At 44.1% G+C, this 21,065-nt stretch overlaps 1 protein-coding gene across 2 annotated transcripts in view; it reads right to left on the reverse strand.

Annotated features, from left to right (window-relative positions):
* Positions 1-21,065, reverse strand: part of nf2a (NF2, moesin-ezrin-radixin like (MERLIN) tumor suppressor a) — a 67,495-nt gene that overhangs the window by 32,326 nt on the left and 14,104 nt on the right. For both annotated transcript variants that reach the window (XM_029638440.2, XM_029638441.2), the window contains exons 5-12: positions 19,952-20,020; positions 19,152-19,234; positions 18,465-18,540; positions 8,709-8,843; positions 8,393-8,467; positions 7,420-7,533; positions 7,086-7,208; positions 6,429-6,646 (exon numbers count right to left, since the gene is read on the reverse strand). In XM_029638440.2, coding sequence (XP_029494300.1) covers positions 6,429-6,646; positions 7,086-7,208; positions 7,420-7,533; positions 8,393-8,467; positions 8,709-8,843; positions 18,465-18,540; positions 19,152-19,234; positions 19,952-20,020 — 893 coding nt within the window. The remainder of the gene's footprint in view (positions 1-6,428; positions 6,647-7,085; positions 7,209-7,419; positions 7,534-8,392; positions 8,468-8,708; positions 8,844-18,464; positions 18,541-19,151; positions 19,235-19,951; positions 20,021-21,065) is intronic.

A 21,065-nucleotide genomic window follows, 5' to 3' on the forward strand; every position in this document is an offset into this window, starting at 1 on the left:
TACAACAAAAAAAGTAATACTCTGTAAATCAGGTAGCGATTGCCCATCCTGAATAACATTTTACACAGGAGGGGGGGGCCGTGGCTATGCCTTGCACCGATGAGAGTGAAAGCTAAACTCCGCCCTGCTTGTATCACAACAAAACACTCAAATTTAAACTTAATCTAACTTCACAACAAAAGTCTGGCTAAACTTTAAACTGTTTTACCATTGAGCACCACATTGAAAGCATGTGTTCAACTTTGTTTTTCTTTTCATTTTTTGGGGGATCCAATTAGATGACCAATAATCGGTCGGGACGATATTTATGGCCGTATTAGCCTATGGCCGTATTAGCCTATCGGCCCTTGAGTATTGGCGCAGCTGATCTCCCCTTTATAGTGCCAGCGCACTTGCCTCATGTGAAACTCCTGCAGAGCTCCTCCGGAGCAACTCATTGCTAGTTAGCCTGTCCTCGAGGAACCTCTGGGCTGCTTGCCCAGCTACCCACTCATGATGAATATAAATGTAGCACACTTTAATAATGCCCCATAGAATGTAGAAAGTATTAATTAATTTACTGTTAGGCAGTGTTGTACTCGAGTCCAGTCTCGAGACCACATATTGAGTGTCTCGGTCTTGTCTGTGTCGGATACATTTGTACTCGATCTTGACTCCGCCTATGACAGTGAGTAAAAATCTCAATCAGCTTCCATTTAATCAGTGCATAAAACCACTTACCAGGCCAAATATATACTCTCCTTTCTTGAAACATTATCTTAACAGCCTTTATATCTATTATACACATTAGCGCAGTGGCGAACCTATAGGCCTTCATGTTCTTGATTCTGAAGACAGCAACTAATACCAGTGCACTCATGTAGGAGTGCTTTTTATAAAACGCAAAGGGCCAGTGGTGTAGTTGAGGCTATACGCAGGTATAAGCCGTATATACCCACTTTTTTTCCCCATTGGTTTTGTTTTGAATGAAAATCTGAAAAATCTATAGGGGTTTTCAAAAAAAAGGAAAACACTGAAATCCTTCGCTGGGCTGGCCGTTTGAGAACTTTTTGTTAATTTGAGTATACCCACTTCTCCAGGCACCACTACATATGGGCGATGGAAAGATAGCAGTCACACACAACATGATGATAAAGGACAAGCAGTCCATAAACTCTGACATAATAAGCCAGTAGCTCCCAATCGTAATACAAAAACAACCATTAAAAAAAACATTTCTGAAATATGAACACAGAAATACTATACATTTTGAACTCTTATGGTGATTTGACTAAATTGCCAGCGCAGTCTTGAATTGGACGCATTTTTTTGGTCACGGACCCCTTGTCCCCCTCCGGTCTTCACTCAGACTCGATTTGCTCTGGTCTTGAATCAGTCTTCTTGATTCAGTGAATCAGACCATACAAACGCTCCACACCGCGTGGCCGCGGCCACTCTAATCTGGTGGTCCCAGCGCGCACGACCCACGTGGAGTTCCAGGTCTCCGGTAGCCTCTGGAACTGCCGATCTGCGGCCAACAAGGCAGAGTTCATCTCAGCCTATGCCTCCCTCCAGTCCCTCGACTTCTTGGCACTGACGGAAACATGGATCACCACAGATAACACTGCTACTCCTACTGCTCTCTCTTCGTCCGCCGACGTGTTCTCGCACACCCCGAGAGCTTCTGGTCAGCGGGGTGGTGGCACCGGGATCCTCATCTCTCCCAAGTGGTCATTCTCTCTTTCTCCCCTTACCCATCTGTCTATCGCCTCCTTTGAATTCCATGCTGTCACAGTTACCAGCCCTTTCAAGCTTAACATCCTTATCATTTATCGCCCTCCAGGTTCCCTCGGAGAGTTCATCAATGAGCTTGATGCCTTGATAAGCTCCTTTCCTGAGGACGGCTCACCTCTCACAGTTCTGGGCGACTTTAACCTCCCCACGTCTACCTTTGACTCATTCCTCTCTGCCTCCTTCTTTCCACTCCTCTCCTCTTTTGACCTCACCCTCTCACCTTCCCCCTCTACTCACAAGGCAGGCAATACGCTCGACCTCATCTTTACTAGATGCTGTTCTTCCACTAACCTCACTGCAACTCCCCTCCAAGTCTCCGACCACTACCTTGTATCCTTTTCCCTCTTGCTCTCATCCAACACTTCCCACACTGCCCCTACTCGGATGGTATCGCGCCGTCCCAATCTTCGCTCTCTCTCCCCCGCTACTCTCTCCTCTTCCATCCTATCATTTCTTCCCTCTGCTCAAACCTTCTCCAACCTATCTCCTGATTCTGCCTCCTCAACCCTCCTCTCCTCCCTTTCTGCATCCCTTGATTCTCTATGTCCCTTATCCTCCAGGCCGGCTCGGTCCTCCCCTCCTGCTCCGTGGCTCGACGACTCATTGCGAGCTCACAGAACAGGGCTCCGGGCAGCCGAGCGGAAATGGAGGAAAACTCGCCTCCCTGCGGACCTGGCATCCTTTCACTCCCTCCTCTCTACATTTTCCTCTTCTGTCTCTGCTGCTAAAGCCACTTTCTACCACTCTAAATTCCAAGCATCTGCCTCTAACCCTAGGAAGCTCTTTGCCACCTTCTCCTCCCTCCTGAATCCTCCTCCCCCTCCCCCTCCTCCCTCTCTGCAGATGACTTCGTCAACCATTTTGAAAAGAAGGTCGACGACATCCGATCCTCGTTTGCTAAGTCAAACGACACCGCTGTTCTGCTCACTGCCCTACCCTGTGCTCTGACCTCTTTCTCCCCTCTCTCTCCAGATGAAATCTCGCGTCTTGTGACGGCCGGCCGCCCAACAACCTGCCCGCTTGACCCTATTCCCTCCTCTCTTCTCCAGACCATTTCCGGAGACCTTCTCCCTTACCTCACCTCGCTCATCAACTCATCCCTGACCGCTGGCTCGTCCCTTCTGTCTTCAAGAGAGCGAGAGTTGCACCCCTTCTGAAAAAACCTACACTCGATCCCTCAATGTCAACAACTACAGACCAGTATCCCTTCTTTCTTTTCTCTCCAAAACTCTTGAACGTGCCGTCCTTGGCCAGCTCTCCCGCTATCTCTCTCAGAATGACCTTCTTGATCCAAATCAGTCAGGTTTCAAGACTAGTCATTCAACTGAGACTGCTCTTCTCTGTATCACGGAGGCCCTCCGCACTGCTAAAGCTAACTCTCTCTCCTCTGCTCTCATCCTTCTAGACCTATCGGCTGCCTTCGATACTGTGAACCATCAGATCCTCCTCTCCACCCTCTCCGAATTGGGCATCTCCGGCGCGGCCCACGCTTGGATTGCATCCTACCTGACAGGTCGCTCCTACCAGGTGGCGTGGCGAGAATCTGTCTCCTCACCACGCGCTCTCACCACTGGCGTCCCCCAGGGCTCTGTTCTAGGCCCTCTCCTATTCTCGCTATACACCAAGTCACTTGGCTCTGTCATAACCTCACATGGTCTCTCCTATCATTGCTATGCAGACGACACACAATTAATCTTCTCCTTTCCCCCTTCTGATGACCAGGTGGCGAATCGCATCTCTGCATGTCTGGCAGACATATCAGTGTGGATGACGGATCACCACCTCAAGCTGAACCTCGGCAAGACGGAGCTGCTCTTCCTCCCGGGGAAGGACTGCCCATTCCATGATCTCGCCATCACGGTTGACAACTCCATTGTGTCCTCCTCCCAGAGCGCTAAGAACCTTGGCGTGATCCTGGACAACACCCTGTCGTTCTCAACTAACATCAAGGCGGTGGCCCGTTCTTGTAGGTTCATGCTCTACAACATCCGCAGAGTACGACCCTGCCTCACACAGGAAGCAGCGCAGGTCCTAATCCAGGCACTTGTCATCTCCCGTCTGGATTACTGCAACTCGCTGTTGGCTGGGCTCCCTGCCTGTGCCATTAAACCCCTACAACTCATCCAGAACGCCGCAGCCCGTCTGGTGTTCAACCTTCCCAAGTTCTCTCACGTCACCCCGCTCCTCCGCTCTCTCCACTGGCTTCCAGTTGAAGCTCGCATCCGCTACAAGACCATGGTGCTTGCCTACGGGCTGTGAGGGGAACGGCACCTCAGTACCTCCAGGCTCTGATCAGGCCCTACACCCAAACAAGGGCACTGCGTTCATCCACCTCTGGCCTGCTCGCCTCCTTACCACTGAGGAAGTACAGTTCCTGCGCAGCCCAGTCAAAACTGTTCGCTGCTCTGGCCCCCAATGGTGGAACAAACTCCCTCACGACGCCAGGACAGCGGAGTCAATCACCACCTTCCGGAGACACCTGAAACCCCACCTCTTTCAGGAATACCTAGGATAGGATAAAGTAATCCTTCTCACCCCCCTTAAAATATTTAGATGCACTATTGTAAAGTGGCTGTTCCACTGGATGTCTTAAGGTGAACGCACCAATTTGTAAGTCGCTCTGGATAAGAGCGTCTGCTAAATGACTTAAATGTAAATGTCTTTAGGTGATCTCGAACACAACACTGCTGTTAGAAAAAAACAATGTCCATACAGGCTGCAGCACTTCACAAAGCAACATACCGGTAGCTTGCTTGCTAACTAGCTAGGTTAACAAAATTCAGCATTCATAAAGCTAACTTTGATTGTTATGACGCTAACATTAGTTCACTACCCTAAAACTGAAAGCTAATAATGCTAAATATACTAATTTCAAAGCTGATTATCCACAACTTTCCCTTGCTGAGCCAAAATGCCTGGCTACAAGATTAACAAGTGGTGTCTTTTCTCTTTCACAGAAGTGACTTAGTTTTCCTCTAAAGTGTTGATTAGTAGGCCTAACATGGTCCCAAATTAAAAGGAACACGGATTATTTGTCATCTGTAGCCCCATAGACTGAAATAAGCCAAAACGACCTCAATAACTCACTGCATTGAATATGAATTCACCTGTATTGTGAGTAGGCCTATGCCACCTTGATTTACCCAGTTTATCATGAGATTTACCAATTTGTTGTTACATTGTTAAAAAAAAAGTTAAAATGGGTTGTAATTATTGATTTATTAATGCAACCAAAATTGGTTGTATTATTGATTTGTTAATGCATACATGTCTGTCTCTGGAAAAATGTACCATCAAAATGTTTAAATTTAATTATATTTATTATCATCATAAAATATCTGCCATTGGTCCCCTTGTCCCCAAAAATCAGTCCCCGCCCTTAAAACCTGTTGTGACTAGGGGGCAGTATTTCATTTTTGGAAAAATAACGTACCCAAAGTAAACAGGATATTTTGTCAGGACAAGATGCTAGAATATGCATATAATTGACAGATTAGGATAGAAAACACTCTAAAGTTTCCAAAACTGTAAAAATATTGTCTGTGAGAATAACAGAACTGATATTGCAGGCGAAAGCCTGAGAAAAATCCAATCCGGAAGTGCCTCCTGTTTTGAAAGCTCTGCGTTCCAATGCGTCCCTATTGAGCAGTGAATGGGCTATCAACCAGATTACTTTTTCTACGTATTCCCCAAGGTGTCTACAGCATTGTGACGTAGTTTACGCATTTATGTTGAAGAATACCCGTAAGCGGCTACATTGTGTAAGTGGTCACCTGATGGCTCTCAGTGATTCTCGCGTAAAATACAGAGGTAGCCATTTTTCCAATCGGTCCTACTGAAAAACCAATTGTCCCGGTGGATATATTATCGTATAGATATTTGAAAAACACCTTGAGGATTGATATTAAACAACGTTTGCCACGGTTCTGTCGATATTATGCAGCTAATTTGGAATATTTTTTGGCGTTTTCGTGACCGCAATTTCCGGTCGATTTCTCAGCCAAACGTGAATAACAAATGGAGCTATTTCGCCTACAAAAATTATATTTTTGGAAAAAAGGAACATTGGCTATCTAACTGGGAGTCTTGTGAGTGAAAACATCCGAAGCTCATCAAAGGTAAACGATTTAATTGGATTGCTTTTCTGATTTCCGTGACCAAGTTACCTGCTGCTAGCTGGACATAATGCTATGCTAGGCTATCGATAAACTTACACAAATGCTTGTCTTGCTTTGGCTGTAAAGCATATTTTGAAAATCTGAGATGACAGGGTGATTAACAAAAGGCTAAGCTGTGTCTCAATATATTTCACTTGTGATTTTCATGAATAGGAATATTTTCTAGTAATATTTATGTCCGTTGCGTTATGCTAATTCGTGTCAGTCGATGATTACGCTCCCGGATCCGGGATGGGGTGTCACTAGAGGTTAAAAACCCATATTGGTTGTGCTATTTTTCACCCAAAGAAAATAAATTGAAGTTGAGAAACATTTTATTTTACTTTACAATTTTGTAATTTAGCAGACGCTCTTATCCAGAGTAGTGAGTGCATACATTTTCACACTGGTCCCCCATGGGAATTGAGCCCACAACTCCGGCATTGCAAGGGCCATTCTCTACCAACTGAGGCACACGGGACCATCCATTCGACTCACCTCCTCTCGGACTCATCAGCCATCTTGAGGGCCATCATCTCCGCCTCCAGCATCTTCTGCTCCATCATTCTCCTCTCCTCCTCTGAGCGGATGGCGGTCACCTTGATACGCTGCATTTCGGCCTCGGCCTCACTAGCCTTCTGGGACAGCAGCGTCGCTTCCTCCTCAGCTATCTGGGCCTTCTCAGCCAGGAGATCTGCTGTCTCCTCAGAACGAAGCTAGAGAGGGGGACAGAAACAGACATAACATGTTCATAGAAGTTAATAAACATTTGTAAAGCAGTTTAGCCTCCTCCTCAGCTGGTCTGCTGTCTCCCCACTATGCAGCTACATAGAGGGATGTAAAGAGACAAGGCCTTCATATGCAGTTCACAAACATTCATAAAGCAGCTACGTGGGCCTGCTGTCTCATCTGAAAGCAGTAAGACGGAGGGAGGGAAAGAGACTAAGACACACAAATCATTAACCACATGTTGTGTCATAGCAGAACAATTACAAAAACTACATTATTTTGACTAACAATCTTTAAGCATCAGGACCCAAAATTCCTGGGTAAACCATCCCCTTTCCAAGTAAAACATCTATTTATATATAAGATGTGTCTGGGTCTAGGAACACCCCACTAGGTTTAAAAAAAGGAACACCCCACTGTTCTTACCAGAGCGTCATTGGCCATGTGGGCTTCATCCTGTAGCTGTATCAGTCTCCTTTCCAGATCGTCCCTGGCTCTCTCTGCCACCTCTCTCAGGTGCTTCTCCCTCTCTAACCGCTGCCTCTCCACCTAGACACAGACAGAGAGAGGCGGGGGCGGGGGCGTGAGCAGGTTACCGGTTTGACCGAGAGGGACATAGTCAGGATCACAAAGAGACAGAGGTAATGAGGAACAAGGGGGACAAAAGCTGCATCTGTAAGGGCAGAAAGAGGAGCACAGAGACCGTAGGGGTGGTAAACCACCATGTCTCTTCCAACGACTCAGCCTCCATTGCTCATACCCGTTTCCTGGCCCTCTCCTCTCGGGCCTGTGCCTTCATCTGTTGCACCTCTAGAGAGTCTACCCTCCTCCTCCGTAAGAACAGGTCATGGTTCCCCATGCACAGCTGCAGGATCTAGAGAGGAACAATTAGGTGAGTTTAAGTACACTTCAAGGTCCAATGCAGCCATTTTCATCTCAATATCAAATAATTTCTGGGTAACAACAAAGTACCTTACTGTGATTGTTTTGAATAAAAAAAATAGCAAAAATAGCAAAAATACATTTCTCAAGCAAGAGAGTGGCATGGGTGGGGATGGGGAAACTGAAAACGGTCTGTTATTGGCAGAGAGGTTGGGAACTCTTTCGTATTGGTCTATTATAGTGTGGAAATATGTACAATGTGTACAAAGCATTATGAACACCTTCCTAATATTGAGTTGCACCCTGCCCTTTTCCCTCAGAACAGCCTCAATTCATCAGGGCATGGACTCTACAAGGTGTCATAAGCGTTTAACAGGGATGCTGGCCCATATTGACTCCAACGCCTCCCACAAGTTGGCTGGATATCAAATTGGCTGGATATCCTTTGGGTGGTGGATCATTCTTGATACACACAAGAAACTGTTGAGCGTGAAACTCAGCAGCGTTGCAGTTCTTGACACAAACCAGTGCACCTCACACCTACTACCATACCCTGTTCAAAGGCACTTAAATATTTTGGCTTGCCAAATCACCCTCAATGGCACAAATACACAATCCATGTCTCAAGGCTTAAAAATACTCCCCTTCATCTACACTGATTGAAGTGTATTTAACATGTGACATCAATAAGGGATAGACTGACCAGGTGAATCCAGGTGAAAGCTATGTCATGGAAAGAGTTTTGTACATTCAGAATCAAGCACTGGGCCTTTAAAAGCAAGAATCTAGCTCTCACATAATACAGTCAACAACAACAAAAAAACATGTTTTATTGTCATCACTGTACTCACCAACTTGTTAACCTTCAACTTGGAGGAGTTGAACTTGAACACGTCTGTTTTCTTGTCCAGAGGCTTTATGGCAAACTTAATCAGAAAGTTGACAAGACACATTAAAACCTCAAAGTAAGAAGTTACACAAACTGTAAAAACAGACTTGTTCGATTCAGGGTTGGGGTCAAATCCATTTAAATTCAGTCAACTCAGAAAGTAAACTACATTCAATTTGAATTTCTGTTTAATTCCTAATTCCTGTTGACTGGATTGATATGGAACTGATCCCAATCCTGGTCCAATTTCAGAGGCTGTAGGAGTAACGATCCAGTACCTCTCTGTCGCTGTAGGAGATGTTGCGAATCTCATTCCAGGGGAAGGAACATTTGGGGGTTAACTTGTTGTCTGGATCGTAGATATGTAGACCCAAGGCATCCACTCCCAGCAGGAGATCTGTTCCCTTCTTGTTCTGGGGGAAATAAAAGAACAGAGTGACTAATGAAGAAAGTGAGTATGAAACAAAGAAAGTTACCCACACACCCTATTTTTATGTATCCTTTTATTTAACTAGGCAAGTCCGTTAAGAACAAATTACTTACAATGACCCTAATAAAGAACATTTAATTCCATGTAATTTATTTAACCAGGATAGTCCAAATCAGTGACTTAGTAACACTTTCCACTATTTTCCAGGAAGTTTTGGGTGGTGAATGAGAAGAGGAAACAAAGCCCTCAGTAGCTGTGAGATTACCAGACTTCTCTAGTGTGTTTGTCTTTCTGACAGACAATTCATTACTCTCCTTTACGCTAATAAATACCAGCGGCGTTACAAAGTAGTGCTCTTTGTTGACTGTTCTACACTCGTGTCTATCTATCCGACAGGCAGTAGTGGCAGTGGCACAGCCTGGCAACCACAGGAGGTTGGTGGCACCATAATTCGGGAGAAAGAGCTTTTGGTAATGACTGGAGTAGAACAGTATCAAATGCATCAAACACAGGGTTACCATGTGTTTGATGCCATTCCAATCGCTCCGTTCCAGCTATTATTATGAAGTACGAGCGGTCCTCCCCTCAGGAGCCTCCACTGCTGGCAACTCAATTAATTATAGAGCTGGGCAATATGGAAAAAAAATCCAGATTGCAATAAATTGATGCAATAACGATAAATAGAATGATGTGTTTAGGGCTGACACCAATTAGTCGACTGGTCGATTGTTTGATCGTTAGTCTGTTAGTCGACCGAGATTGTGTTACTGCTCAACACACTATATGTGTGTATTTATTTGTGCCCATCTCAGTGAACTAATCCATTGTGGAGGCCTAGACTAAAAGCCGATTTATGCTTGATCCGAAAATTCGGCTCCATATGGACGGTGTGACGCAATTGCAGAGTCTCGAGAAGCCAAATCGAATTCCGTACCGCATCGCCACAAGACTCCCAAATTTTGTAACAACTCTGTATAGCTCCACATTGACATGATTGGTTGACGGTAGAAACACAAACTCACTTCCTTGACAACAGCTCTGCACTGCTCAACGAAGCTCAAGAAGTACGAATGCCCTGACTTCTGCTGAGGCCATATCACCATAAATGCTCCATGGCCAATGCAGACGTCGGATTGACCATGCACTCAGATGCACAATGCCCTTCTTACTCCAGAATGCGCTCTCTCCCGCCAATTTGTGCACATAAATTGTTTCATAACTTCATTGTGTTATTTGCGTTTGATTGTTAGTGTATATCAATTCCCAGTAGTACATTTACCGTTAATTCCTAATCTACAATGTTTGTTACTATGGTTACAGTCATTTCTGTTAATGCATTCAATATTATTCCAGACTTCCCATTATCATTGTCAGAGTGGACACATTGTTTGCAGAGTGCACAACCTATGCTAAACTTCTGAGAAACAAGCTTATTTCATCCCATTTATGCTGCTCGATCATCCTATTTTTCCAACTTAATTGAGGAGAATAAGAACCTAAATGTATTTTTGATACTGTCGCAAAGCTAGCAAAAAAGCAGCATTCCCGGAGAGAGTATGGCTTTCACTTTAGCTGTGATAAATTTGTGAACTTCTTTGACGAAAAGATCATGATCATTAGAAAGCAAATTACGGACTCCTCTTAAATCCTCGTATTTCTCCAAAGCTCAGTTGTCCTGAGCCTGCACAACATTGCCAGGACCTAGAATCAAGGGAGACACTCAAGTTTTTTAGTACTATATCCCTTGACACATTGACGAAAATAATCATGGTCTCTAAACCTTCAAGCTGCATACTGGACCCTATTCCAACTATACTACTGAACGAGCTGCTTCCTGTGCTTGGCCCTCCTATGTCGAACATAATAAATGGCTCCATATACACCGGATGTGTACCAAACTCACTAAAAGTGGCAGTAATAAAGCGTCTCTTGAAAAAGCCAAACCTTAACCCAGAAAATATAAAAAACTATCTCCCATTCCTCTGAAAGGTTTGAAAAAGCTGTTGCACGGCAACTCACTGCCTTCCTGAAGACAATCAATGTATATGAAATGCTTCGGTCTGGTTTTAGACCCCATCATAGCAGTGAGACTGCACACGTGAAGGTGGTAAATTACCTTTAAATGGCATCAGACCAAGTCTCTGCATCTGTCCTCATGCTCCTAGACCTTAGTGCTGCTTTTGATACCATCGATCACCACATTCTTATGTAGAGATTGGAAACCCAAACTGGTCTACACGGACAAATTCTGGCCTGGTTTAGATCTTATCGATCAGAAAGATATGTTTGTCTCTGGATGGTATGTCCTCTGACAAATCAACTGTAAATGTCTAGTGTTCCTCAAGGTTCCGTTTAAGGACCACTAGTGTTTTCACTATATATTTTACCTCTTGGTGATGTCATTCGGAAACATAATGTTAACTTTCACTGCCATGCGGACAATACACAGCTGACATTTCGATGAAACAAGGTGAAGCCCCAAAATTGCCCCTCCCTGGAAGCCTGTGTTTCAGACATAAGAAAGTGGATGGCGGTAAATGTTTTACTTTTAAACTCGGACAAAACAGAGATGCTAAGAAACAAAGAGATCTTCTGTTGGATCTGACAATCTTGATGGTTGTACATTCGTCTCAAATAAAACTGAAGGACCTCTGCGTTACTCTGGACCCTATCTCTCAGTTGATGAACATATCAAGACTGTTTCAAGGACAGCTTTTCCGCATCTGCGTAACATTGCAAAAATCAGGAACTTTGTCCAAATATTATGCAGAAAAAATAATCCATGCTTTTGTCACTTCTAGGTTAGACTACTGCAATGTTCTACTTTCCGGCTACCCGGATAAAGCACTAAATAAACTTCAGTTGGTGCTAAACACTGCTGCTAGAATCTTGACTAGCACCAAAAAATACCATATTACTCCAGTGCTAGCCTCTACACTGACTCCCTGTTAAGGCTAGGGCTGATTAAGATTTTACTGCTAACCTAAGAAGCATTACATGGACGTTCTCCAACCTATCCTTCCGATTTGTAGTGTAGTAAGTTGGTGGTTGAAGATATCCCTTTAGTGGGGTGGGGCTGTGCTTTGGCAAAGTGGGTGGGTTATATCCTGCCTGTTTGGCCCTGTCCGGGGGTATTGTCAGATGGGGCCACAGTTTCTCGACCCCTCCGGTCAGCCACCAGTATTTATGCTGCAATAATTTGTGTCGGGGGCTAGGGTCAGTCTGTTATATCTGGAGTATTTATCCTGTCTTATCCGGTGTCCTGTGTGAATTTAAGTATGCTCCCTCTCTCTTTTTCTCAGAGGACCTGAGCCCTAGGACCATGCCTCAGGACTACCTGCCTGATGACTCCTTGTTGTCCCCAGTCTACTTGGTTGTGCTGCTGCTCCAGTTTCAACTGTTCTGCCTGCGGCTATGAAACCCTGACCTTTTCACCGGACATGCTACCTTGTACCGGACCTGCTGTTTTCGACACTCTCTCTCTCTACCGCACCTGCTGTCTCTAACTCTGAATGATCGGCTATGAAAAGCCAACTGACATTTACTCCTGAGGTTGCACCCTCTACAACCACTGATTATTATTATCCAACCATGCTGGTCATCTATGAATGTTTGAACATCTTGGCCATGTACTGTTATTCCTCACAATCAAATGCAGACCTCATTATCTACCAAGGGAATTCTCTTCGATCATAATCACAGTAGTGTATATTCCTCCCCAAGCAGACACAGACGGCCCCGAAAGAACTTAATTCGACTCAATGTAAACTGGAAACCACATATCCTGAGGCTGCATGTATTGTAGCTGGGGATTTTAACAAGAACAATCTGAAAACAAGGCTCCCTAAATTCTATCAGCATATCGATTGCTCTACCCGGGCTGGCAAAACCATGGATCATTGTAATTCTACCTTCCGAGACGCATATAAGGCCCACCCCCGCACTCCTTTCGGAAAAGCTGACCACGACTCCATTTTGTTGCTCCCAGCCTTTAGACAAAAACTAAAACAGGAAGCACCCGCGCTCAGGTCTGTTCAAAGCTGGTCTGACCAATCGGATTCCACGCTTCAAGATTACTTCGATCACGTGAACTGGGATATTTTCCGGATAGCGTCGAACAACAACATGGCTGAATACGCTGATTCGGTGAGCGAGTATATTAGCAAGTGCATCGGTGATGTTGTACCCACAGCATCTATTAAAACCTTCCCCAATCAGAAACCGTGGATTGATGGCAGCATTCACGCAAAACTGAAATGGCCAACCACTGCTTTTAATCAGGGCAAGGTGACCAGAAACATGACCGAATATAAACAGTGTAGCTAATCCCTCCACAAGGCAATCAAACAAGCTATGCGTCAGTATTGAGACAAAGTAGAGTCGCAATTCAACGGCTCAGACACGAGAGGTATGTGGCAGGGTCTACAGTCAATCACGGACTACAAAAGAAAAACCAGCCCCGTCGCGGACCATGATGTCTTGCTCCCAGACAGACTAAACAATATCTTTGCTCGCTTTGAGGACAATACAGTGCCACTGACACCGCCCACTACCAAAACTTGCGGGCTCTGCTTCACTGCAGCCAACGTGAGTGAAACATTTAAACGTGTTAACCCTCGCAAGGATGCAGGCCCAGACGGCATCCCCAGCCGCGTCCTCAGAGCATGCGCAGACCAGCTGGCTGGTGTGTTTACGGACATATTCAATCAATCCTTATCCCTGTCTGCTGTTCCCACATGCTTCAAAAGGGCCACCATTGTTCCTGTTCCCAAGAAAGCTAAGGTAACTGAGCTAAATCACTACCACCCCGTGGCACTCACTTCCATCATCATGAAGTGCTTTGAGAGAAAAGTCAAGGACCATATCACCTCCACCCTACCTGACACCCTAGACCCACTCCAATTTGCTTACCGCCCCAATAGGTCCACAGACGACGCAATCACAATCACACTGCCCTAACCCATCTGGACAAGAGGAATACCTATGTAAGAATGCTGTTCATCGATTACAGCTCAGCATTTAACACCATAGTACCCTCCAAACTCGTCATTAAGCTCGAGACCCTGGGTCTCGACCCCGCCTTGTGCAACTGAATCCTGGACTTCCTGACGGGCCGCCCCCAGGTGGTGAGGGTAGGTAACAACATCTCCACCCTGTTGATCCTCAACACGGGCCCCACAAGGGTGTGTTCTCAGCCCTCTCCTGTACTCCCTGTTCACCCACGACTGCGTGGCCATGCACGCCTCCAACTCAATCCTCAAGTTTGCAGACGACACTGCAGTGGTAGGCTTGATTACCAACAACGATGAGACGGCCTACAAGGCGGAGGTGAGGGCCCTCGGAGTGTGGTGTCAGGAAAATAACCTCACACTAAATGTCAACAAAACAAAGGAGATGATCGTGGACTTCAGGAAACAGCAGAGAGAGCCCCCTATCCACATCGACGGGACAGTAGTGGAGAAGGTGGAAAGTTTTAAGTTCCTCGGCATACACATCACAGACAAACTGAAATGGTCCACGCACACAGACAGCGTGGTGAAGAAGGCGCAGCATCGCCTCTTCAAGGCTGAAGAAATTCAGTCACCAAAAACACTCACAAACTTTTACAGATGCACAATTGAGAGCATCCTGTCGGGCTGTATCACCGACTGGTACGGTAACTGCTCCGCCCACAACCATAAGGCTCTCCAGAGGGTAGTGAGGTCTGCGCAACGCATCACCGGGGACAAACTACCTGCCCTCCAGGACACCTACAGCACCCAATGTCACAGGAAGGCCAAAAAGATCATCAAGGACAACAACCACCCGAGCCACTGCCTGTTCACCCTGCTATCATCCAGAAGGTGAGGTCAGTACAGGTGCATCAAAGCGGGGACCGAGGGACTGAAAAACAGCTTCTATCTCAAGGCCATCAGACTGTTAAACAGCCATCACTAACATTCAGTGGCTGCTGCCAACATACTGACTCAACTCTAGCCACTTTGATAATGGAAAAATGTATGTAATAAATGTATCACTAGCCACTTTAAACAATGCCACTTTATATAATGTTTACATACCCTACATTACTCATCGTATATTGGGGCGGCAGGGTAGCCTAGTGGTTAGAGCATTGGACTTGTAACCAAAAGGTTGCAAGATCAAATCCCCGAGCTGACAAATCTGTCGTTCTACCCCTGAACAAGGCAGGCACTATTCCTAGGCTGTCATTGAAAATAAGAATTTGTTCTTAACTGACTTGCCTAGTTAAATAATTTGATTTGATCTCCACCCAGCACAACCAGAAGAGGACAGGCCACCCCTCAGAGCCTGGTTCCTGCCTTACTAGGGAGTTTTTCCTAGCCACCGTGCTTCAACATCTGCATTGTTTTGGGGTTTTAGGCTGGGTTTCTGTACAGCACTTTGTGACATCAGCTCATGTAAAGAGGGCTTTAAATACATTTGATTGATGAGTTCTCAATTTAGTCATTGTCTTTTGTTTGGAGCACTCCTGTTAATGTTGAATAATAACCTGTACGGTTATTATTTGTTGGCTTTATGTAGGCTATTTTTACATAGTTGGCAAAGGCAATAGAATTTACTTTGTAGGTTTGTATAGTTTATTTATATATAATTTGAATTAACCACATGACAATGATAGATATAAAGACGTTACTTTAAATTAAACTGTTTCATGAAAATGTGTATATGAAATGGTAAGATAAATTGGCATTCCACATAAATTGGCATTCCACATTAGTAGCCAATTACCAGCAACTTCAGGAGAATAGTTAAGTCAAGTTAAGGTTTTTTCCTTCTGGTTATCTAGATCTCTGGCACCCTCAAGGCATTTATCTTATTTCATCAAACTGTAAACTTTAAGCTGACGACTTTTAGTCGACCAACATTTTTTTTTTTCGGGGAAAACCCTAATAAGTTTAAAGGATAATCATTTTTTTAAATGATAAACTACTACTTCTACTTTGACGGTTGTAGACATCAAATTGTCCCATTAACAATCACCCATATTAGCAAACTTATTTAATTTCAAAGGCTACTCATCGTAATATCAGCAAAATGCCTGCGATAAGTGTCGATAATTTTCAGTTTATCTTCCCAGCTCTAATTCAGTTCTCTGATAAATACAAGGTACCGTTCATCTTAACCTACATGAATTACTCATGTTGAAAAAGTTTGATGTGGTACTTAGAATGCCTCGGTCTTTTAGAGTAGACATTGATCACTGCAGTTGTCTATATTATCTCACTTCAAGAGAGAAATTGATTCCATATTAAATGGGATAATCAACCCCCAGAAATAAAAATGACGATACTCCTGTCAATTTGATGAAAGCCTATGTACTATTAGTGGGTAAAATACAAAAGATCGCCAAATCAACCAATAAATTGTATGGTCATACCTGTCTGGAAGACATCCATCAGTTTATCGTCATGACAAAGTATATATTTTGCTTAGATGTGCTCAATCTAAACAGTGTATGCATTTATTCAACTTAGTTTCTCCTTCAAGTACCATCTAGCAATGCACCATCTAGCAATGCACCCTGTGTGTCTGTGGGAAACGTGGGAAAGGTCCCCTCTCACCATAGCAACATACTGCAATCGCTCTGGTCAGAGCAAACTGCAAGTTGAACTCTGATAGACTCCTAAATTGATAGTGCAGTTTGTTTAAGCGATTGTATAGCTAGCTTGCAACACTGAACAAAAATATAAATGCAACATGTAAACTGCTGGTCCCGTGTTTCAGTAAAATCTTTGAAATTGTTTGCATGTTACGTTTCTACACTGAAAAAAAAAGAAAATACAACAATTTCAAAGATTTTACTGAGTTACAGTTCATATAAGGAAATCAGTCAATTTAAATAAATTCATGAGGCCCTAATCTATGGATTTCACATGAATGGGAACACAGATATGCGTGCTTCAACATCTGCATTGCTCGCTGTTTGGGGTTTTAGGCTGGGTTTCTGTATAGCACTTTCTCACATTGGCTGATGTAAAAAGGACTTTATAAATACATTTGATTGATTGATCTGTTGGTCACTTACCTTAAAATAAGTAGGGGCATGGATCAGAAAACTAATCAGAATCTGGTGTGACTACCATTTGCCTCATGCATCTCCTTCACAGAGTTGATCAGGGTGTTGATTGTGGCCTGTGGATTGTTGTCCCATTCCTCTTCAATGGCTGCGAAGTTGTTGGATATTGACAGGAACTGGAACACACTGTCGTACGCATCGATCCAAAAATGCTCAATGAGTGACATGTCTGGTGAGTATGCAGGCCATGGAAGAACTGAGACATTTTCAGCTCCCAGGAATTGTGTACAGATCCTCACAACATGGTGCCATGCGTTATCATGCTGAAACATGAGGTGATGGCGGTGGATGAATGGCACGACAATAGGCCTCAGTATTTCATCACGGTATCTCTATTGTCAGGTCAAGACCTTGGTGACTACAAGCACGTAGATGAGCTTCCCTGAGACGGTTTCTGACCGTTTGTGCAGACATTTTTCAGTTGTGCAAACCCACAGTTGAATCAAGTGGCTGCTTTCAGACATTCCGGCAGGTGAAGGAACCAGAGGTGGAGGTCCTGGGCTGGTATGGTTACATGTGATCTGTGATTGTGAGACAGGTTGGATGTAATTCTCTAAAAACGATATTGGAGGTGGCTTACGGTAGAGATATTTACATTAAGTCGCTGGCAACGGCTCTGGTGGACATTCCTGCAGTCAGCATGCCAATTGCACATTCCCTCAGAACTTGAGACATCTGTGGCAACGTGTGTGTGACAAAATGCACATTTCAGAGTGGTGTTTTATTGTCCCCAGCACAAGGTGCACCTGTGTAAAGATCATGTTTAATCAGCTTCTTGATATGCCACACCTGTCAGGTGGATGGATTATCTTGGCAAAGGAGAAATGCTCACTAACTGGGATGTAAACAAATTTGTGCAAAAAAATGTAAGACACATTTTAACATTTCTGGCTCTTATTTTTACTAATGACATTTATATTTATATTTTTGTTCAGTGTACTTCATATACTGATATTGACTGGTATTATTGTGTGTAACTACATTTGCTAGCTAGCTAGCAAGCCCAAATAGAGCATTGCATTGTGGGTTTTGTAGTACTTGAGCTACAACAGATTTCCACATGTTGCTACCAACCTTTTTTCCCCCAAAATGTAATTTAACACTGTTTGGGGTGGATTATCCCTTTAAAGAACATCATGCTGAAGTAGTAATACTGCAGTAAACCATGGTCACTTTTCATATTAGTCACTCATGACAGACTGTTAGATTTGGTTCTCGGTGCTGAGATTACTTTTATAAAGCTTAAATCAATCCCACTATATTAGGATCCAGATATGTTATACTACAACCTCCTGAAGTACAAATTAATATAGGATTCAACTTTCATCTTATTTCTTAATTTGAGGATAATAGCTTTTTATTGGCTTACTGATGGATGAATCATCCAGGATGATGTTGATCATAACTTTCCATGAGCTTAACGCTTCTAACGTTTCTATGGGCTTATTGTATGGGCTTAACACCTCTCTCTTTGATTGGAAACAAGCAGAAAATGTTCAGGCTCACCCTGATGGGAAAGTAATTGATGCCGTACATCTCCAGGTCCTGAGCTATTTTTAAGTACTCCATCTCAGCATCTTCCCTGTGTCAGGAGAAGAGAAGACGAGATCAGAACATCATGTGTCAATGAGAGAGAGACCTCTTTCTAACTCATGCATCATCATGTGTAATAGAGCAGTGGTTCCCAACTCCAGTACCCCTAACAGGACACATTTTTACTGTAGCCCCGCACAAGCACACCTGATTCAACATCAGCAGGGGATTTCACACTAACGTAGAGAGTAATTCCCTAAATGCACTTGAAGTCACACTATGTGGTTTAGGCAGATAAACATATTCTGCTGCAACTTCAAACAGCCAGTTACGTTGTAATGTCGTGATGAAAGTTAATTAAATAGCTTTTTTCTCCTTCTAGGTTGTCAGACCTGACTCTTCTTCTGGGTCATCTCCAGCAAGAAACAACATTTGCATACTTTGACAAAAAACACAACGTTGACACTTGTTTCACTTTTATCTGATGTTCTTTTGATGTGGCTGGCAAATACAAGCAAGAGGGTAGATCCACAAGTGCATTTTCATGTCTGCCTTTCTAAGCAAGGGAGGAAAAAACTCCTAAGCACTGGAAACTGTCATAGGGAATCAGTGAATACAGACCCTTTATTCCTAGACAGGTATATGACATTGCAGCCTTACCTTGTCCTCCCTCTATGCTCAGCATAACAAGAAGTGATTCTCTCCTCCCACATCTCTGCTGTCATTTGGTAAAGGTTGATCACCTAAAAAACAGAGGATAGGTAGTCACAACAATCACTCAAACGTTTATTCAAAATATATGCAGTACAATAACAGAAACGTGTTTTGTACATGTGTTCCAGGAAATCCAAGGAAAACGTTATTTATTTTCTCCCCAATTTCGTGGGGAGAAATTGTTTTAGTAGCTACTATCTTGTCTCATCGCTACAACTACTCTCCCGTACGGGCTCGGGAGAGACGAAGGTTGAAAGTCATGCGTCCTCCGATACACAACCCAACCAAGCCGCACTGCTTCTTAACACAACGCGCATCCAACCCGGAAGCCAGCAGCACCAATGTGTCGGAGGAAACACCGTGCGCCTGGCAACCTTGGTTAGCGCGCACTGCGCCCGGCCCGCCACAGGAGTCGCTGGTACGCGATGAGACAAGGACATCCCTACCGGCCAAGCCCTCCCTAACCCGGACGACGCTAGGCCAATTGTGCATTGCCCCACGGACCTCCCGGTCGCGGCCGGTTACGACAGAGCCTGGGCGCGAACCCAGAGTCTCTGATGGCACAGCTGGCGCTGCAGTACAGCGCCCTTAACCACTGCGCCAGTGGTTAAGCCACTGCGCCAATGACGGTAACGTTATTACCGTCATTGATAATGTCCTTACCATTTCTGGCAGAAATTAAAACTACAAGGTTACTACGATGGTGCTTATGTATTGCAGCTAAAAGACTAATGGCAGTCACTCACCCTCTTTGGTAAGAGTTCCTCTTGAGCCAGAAAGCCTAGTTTGTGGACATTGGGGTCATAGTCTCCATACTGCAAAGTCAAGAGAGCAAAAGCAGTTAAAAGGAAATGGTCAGGCCAGGATAACAGCCAATAGAGATAATATGATAGTATATCTCTATCCTTTTATGAAGTTTATGATGTGATAAAGTCACAGTCGTAAGATGAGAGATGAATCGGTCAAAATGAACAGGGCTAGGTCTTCCATCAACACACAGACTAATTTACTTGCAGCACACACACACACCCCTTCCTGGTCGTCAGGAAATGGTGACAATTACATAATGTCATTAAGATATGGTTCACAAATGAGAGAGGAATAACAATGGACGAGAGAAGGGAATGTCAAATACCTTCAGTGGTGACACAAAAATTACCACCCCCGGGCTAGAGAAAACTGTGGTAGTTCCTTTATAATGCAGTGTTTGTTTATGTGTATGCGCGTGTGTCAGGAACACAGTTTCAGGACTGGTACAAAAAGGCCAAAGGAAATGGGTATAAAATTTGTGTATGGACCAGAAACTGATGGGACCTGATGATAACGGCAGGTAGCCTAGTGGTTAGAGCGTTGGGCCAGTAACCGAAAGGTTTCTGGATAGAATCCCCGAGCTGACAAGGTCAAAATCTGTCGTTCTGTCCCTGAACAGTTCCCCGGTAGGCCATCATTGTAAATAAGAATTTGTTCTTAACCGACTTGCCTAGTTAAATAAAGGTTCAATTTAAATAACAGCAACTGACCATTTAGCTTTCATCAGTTGGAACTGAATGTGAGTTTCTACCTGGTAACTAGGGAATCATGGTTAATGTCAAATTCATCATCATTCAGAAAAAGAACACAGTAGTAGTTTTGGAAGTGTATTGGATACTGTTGGTTGTTGTAGTTGTATAGGAGGGTGTGTTGTTACTGTATTTCAATTCTAAACCTTGAATTACAAGACATTCAATTGACAAGAATCCCTTTTATATGCCAATTTATCAAATCATCGATGTCACCTGCCAGAGCAGACTAGTAATAACTGGTCGATCGTATCTCAGACCAATTCTGTGTATTGTATTGTATTCACACAGTGGGGTTACA

This window comes from Oncorhynchus nerka, linkage group LG27 (genome assembly GCF_034236695.1).
Source record: "Oncorhynchus nerka isolate Pitt River linkage group LG27, Oner_Uvic_2.0, whole genome shotgun sequence".
NCBI lineage: Eukaryota > Metazoa > Chordata > Actinopteri > Salmoniformes > Salmonidae > Oncorhynchus > Oncorhynchus nerka.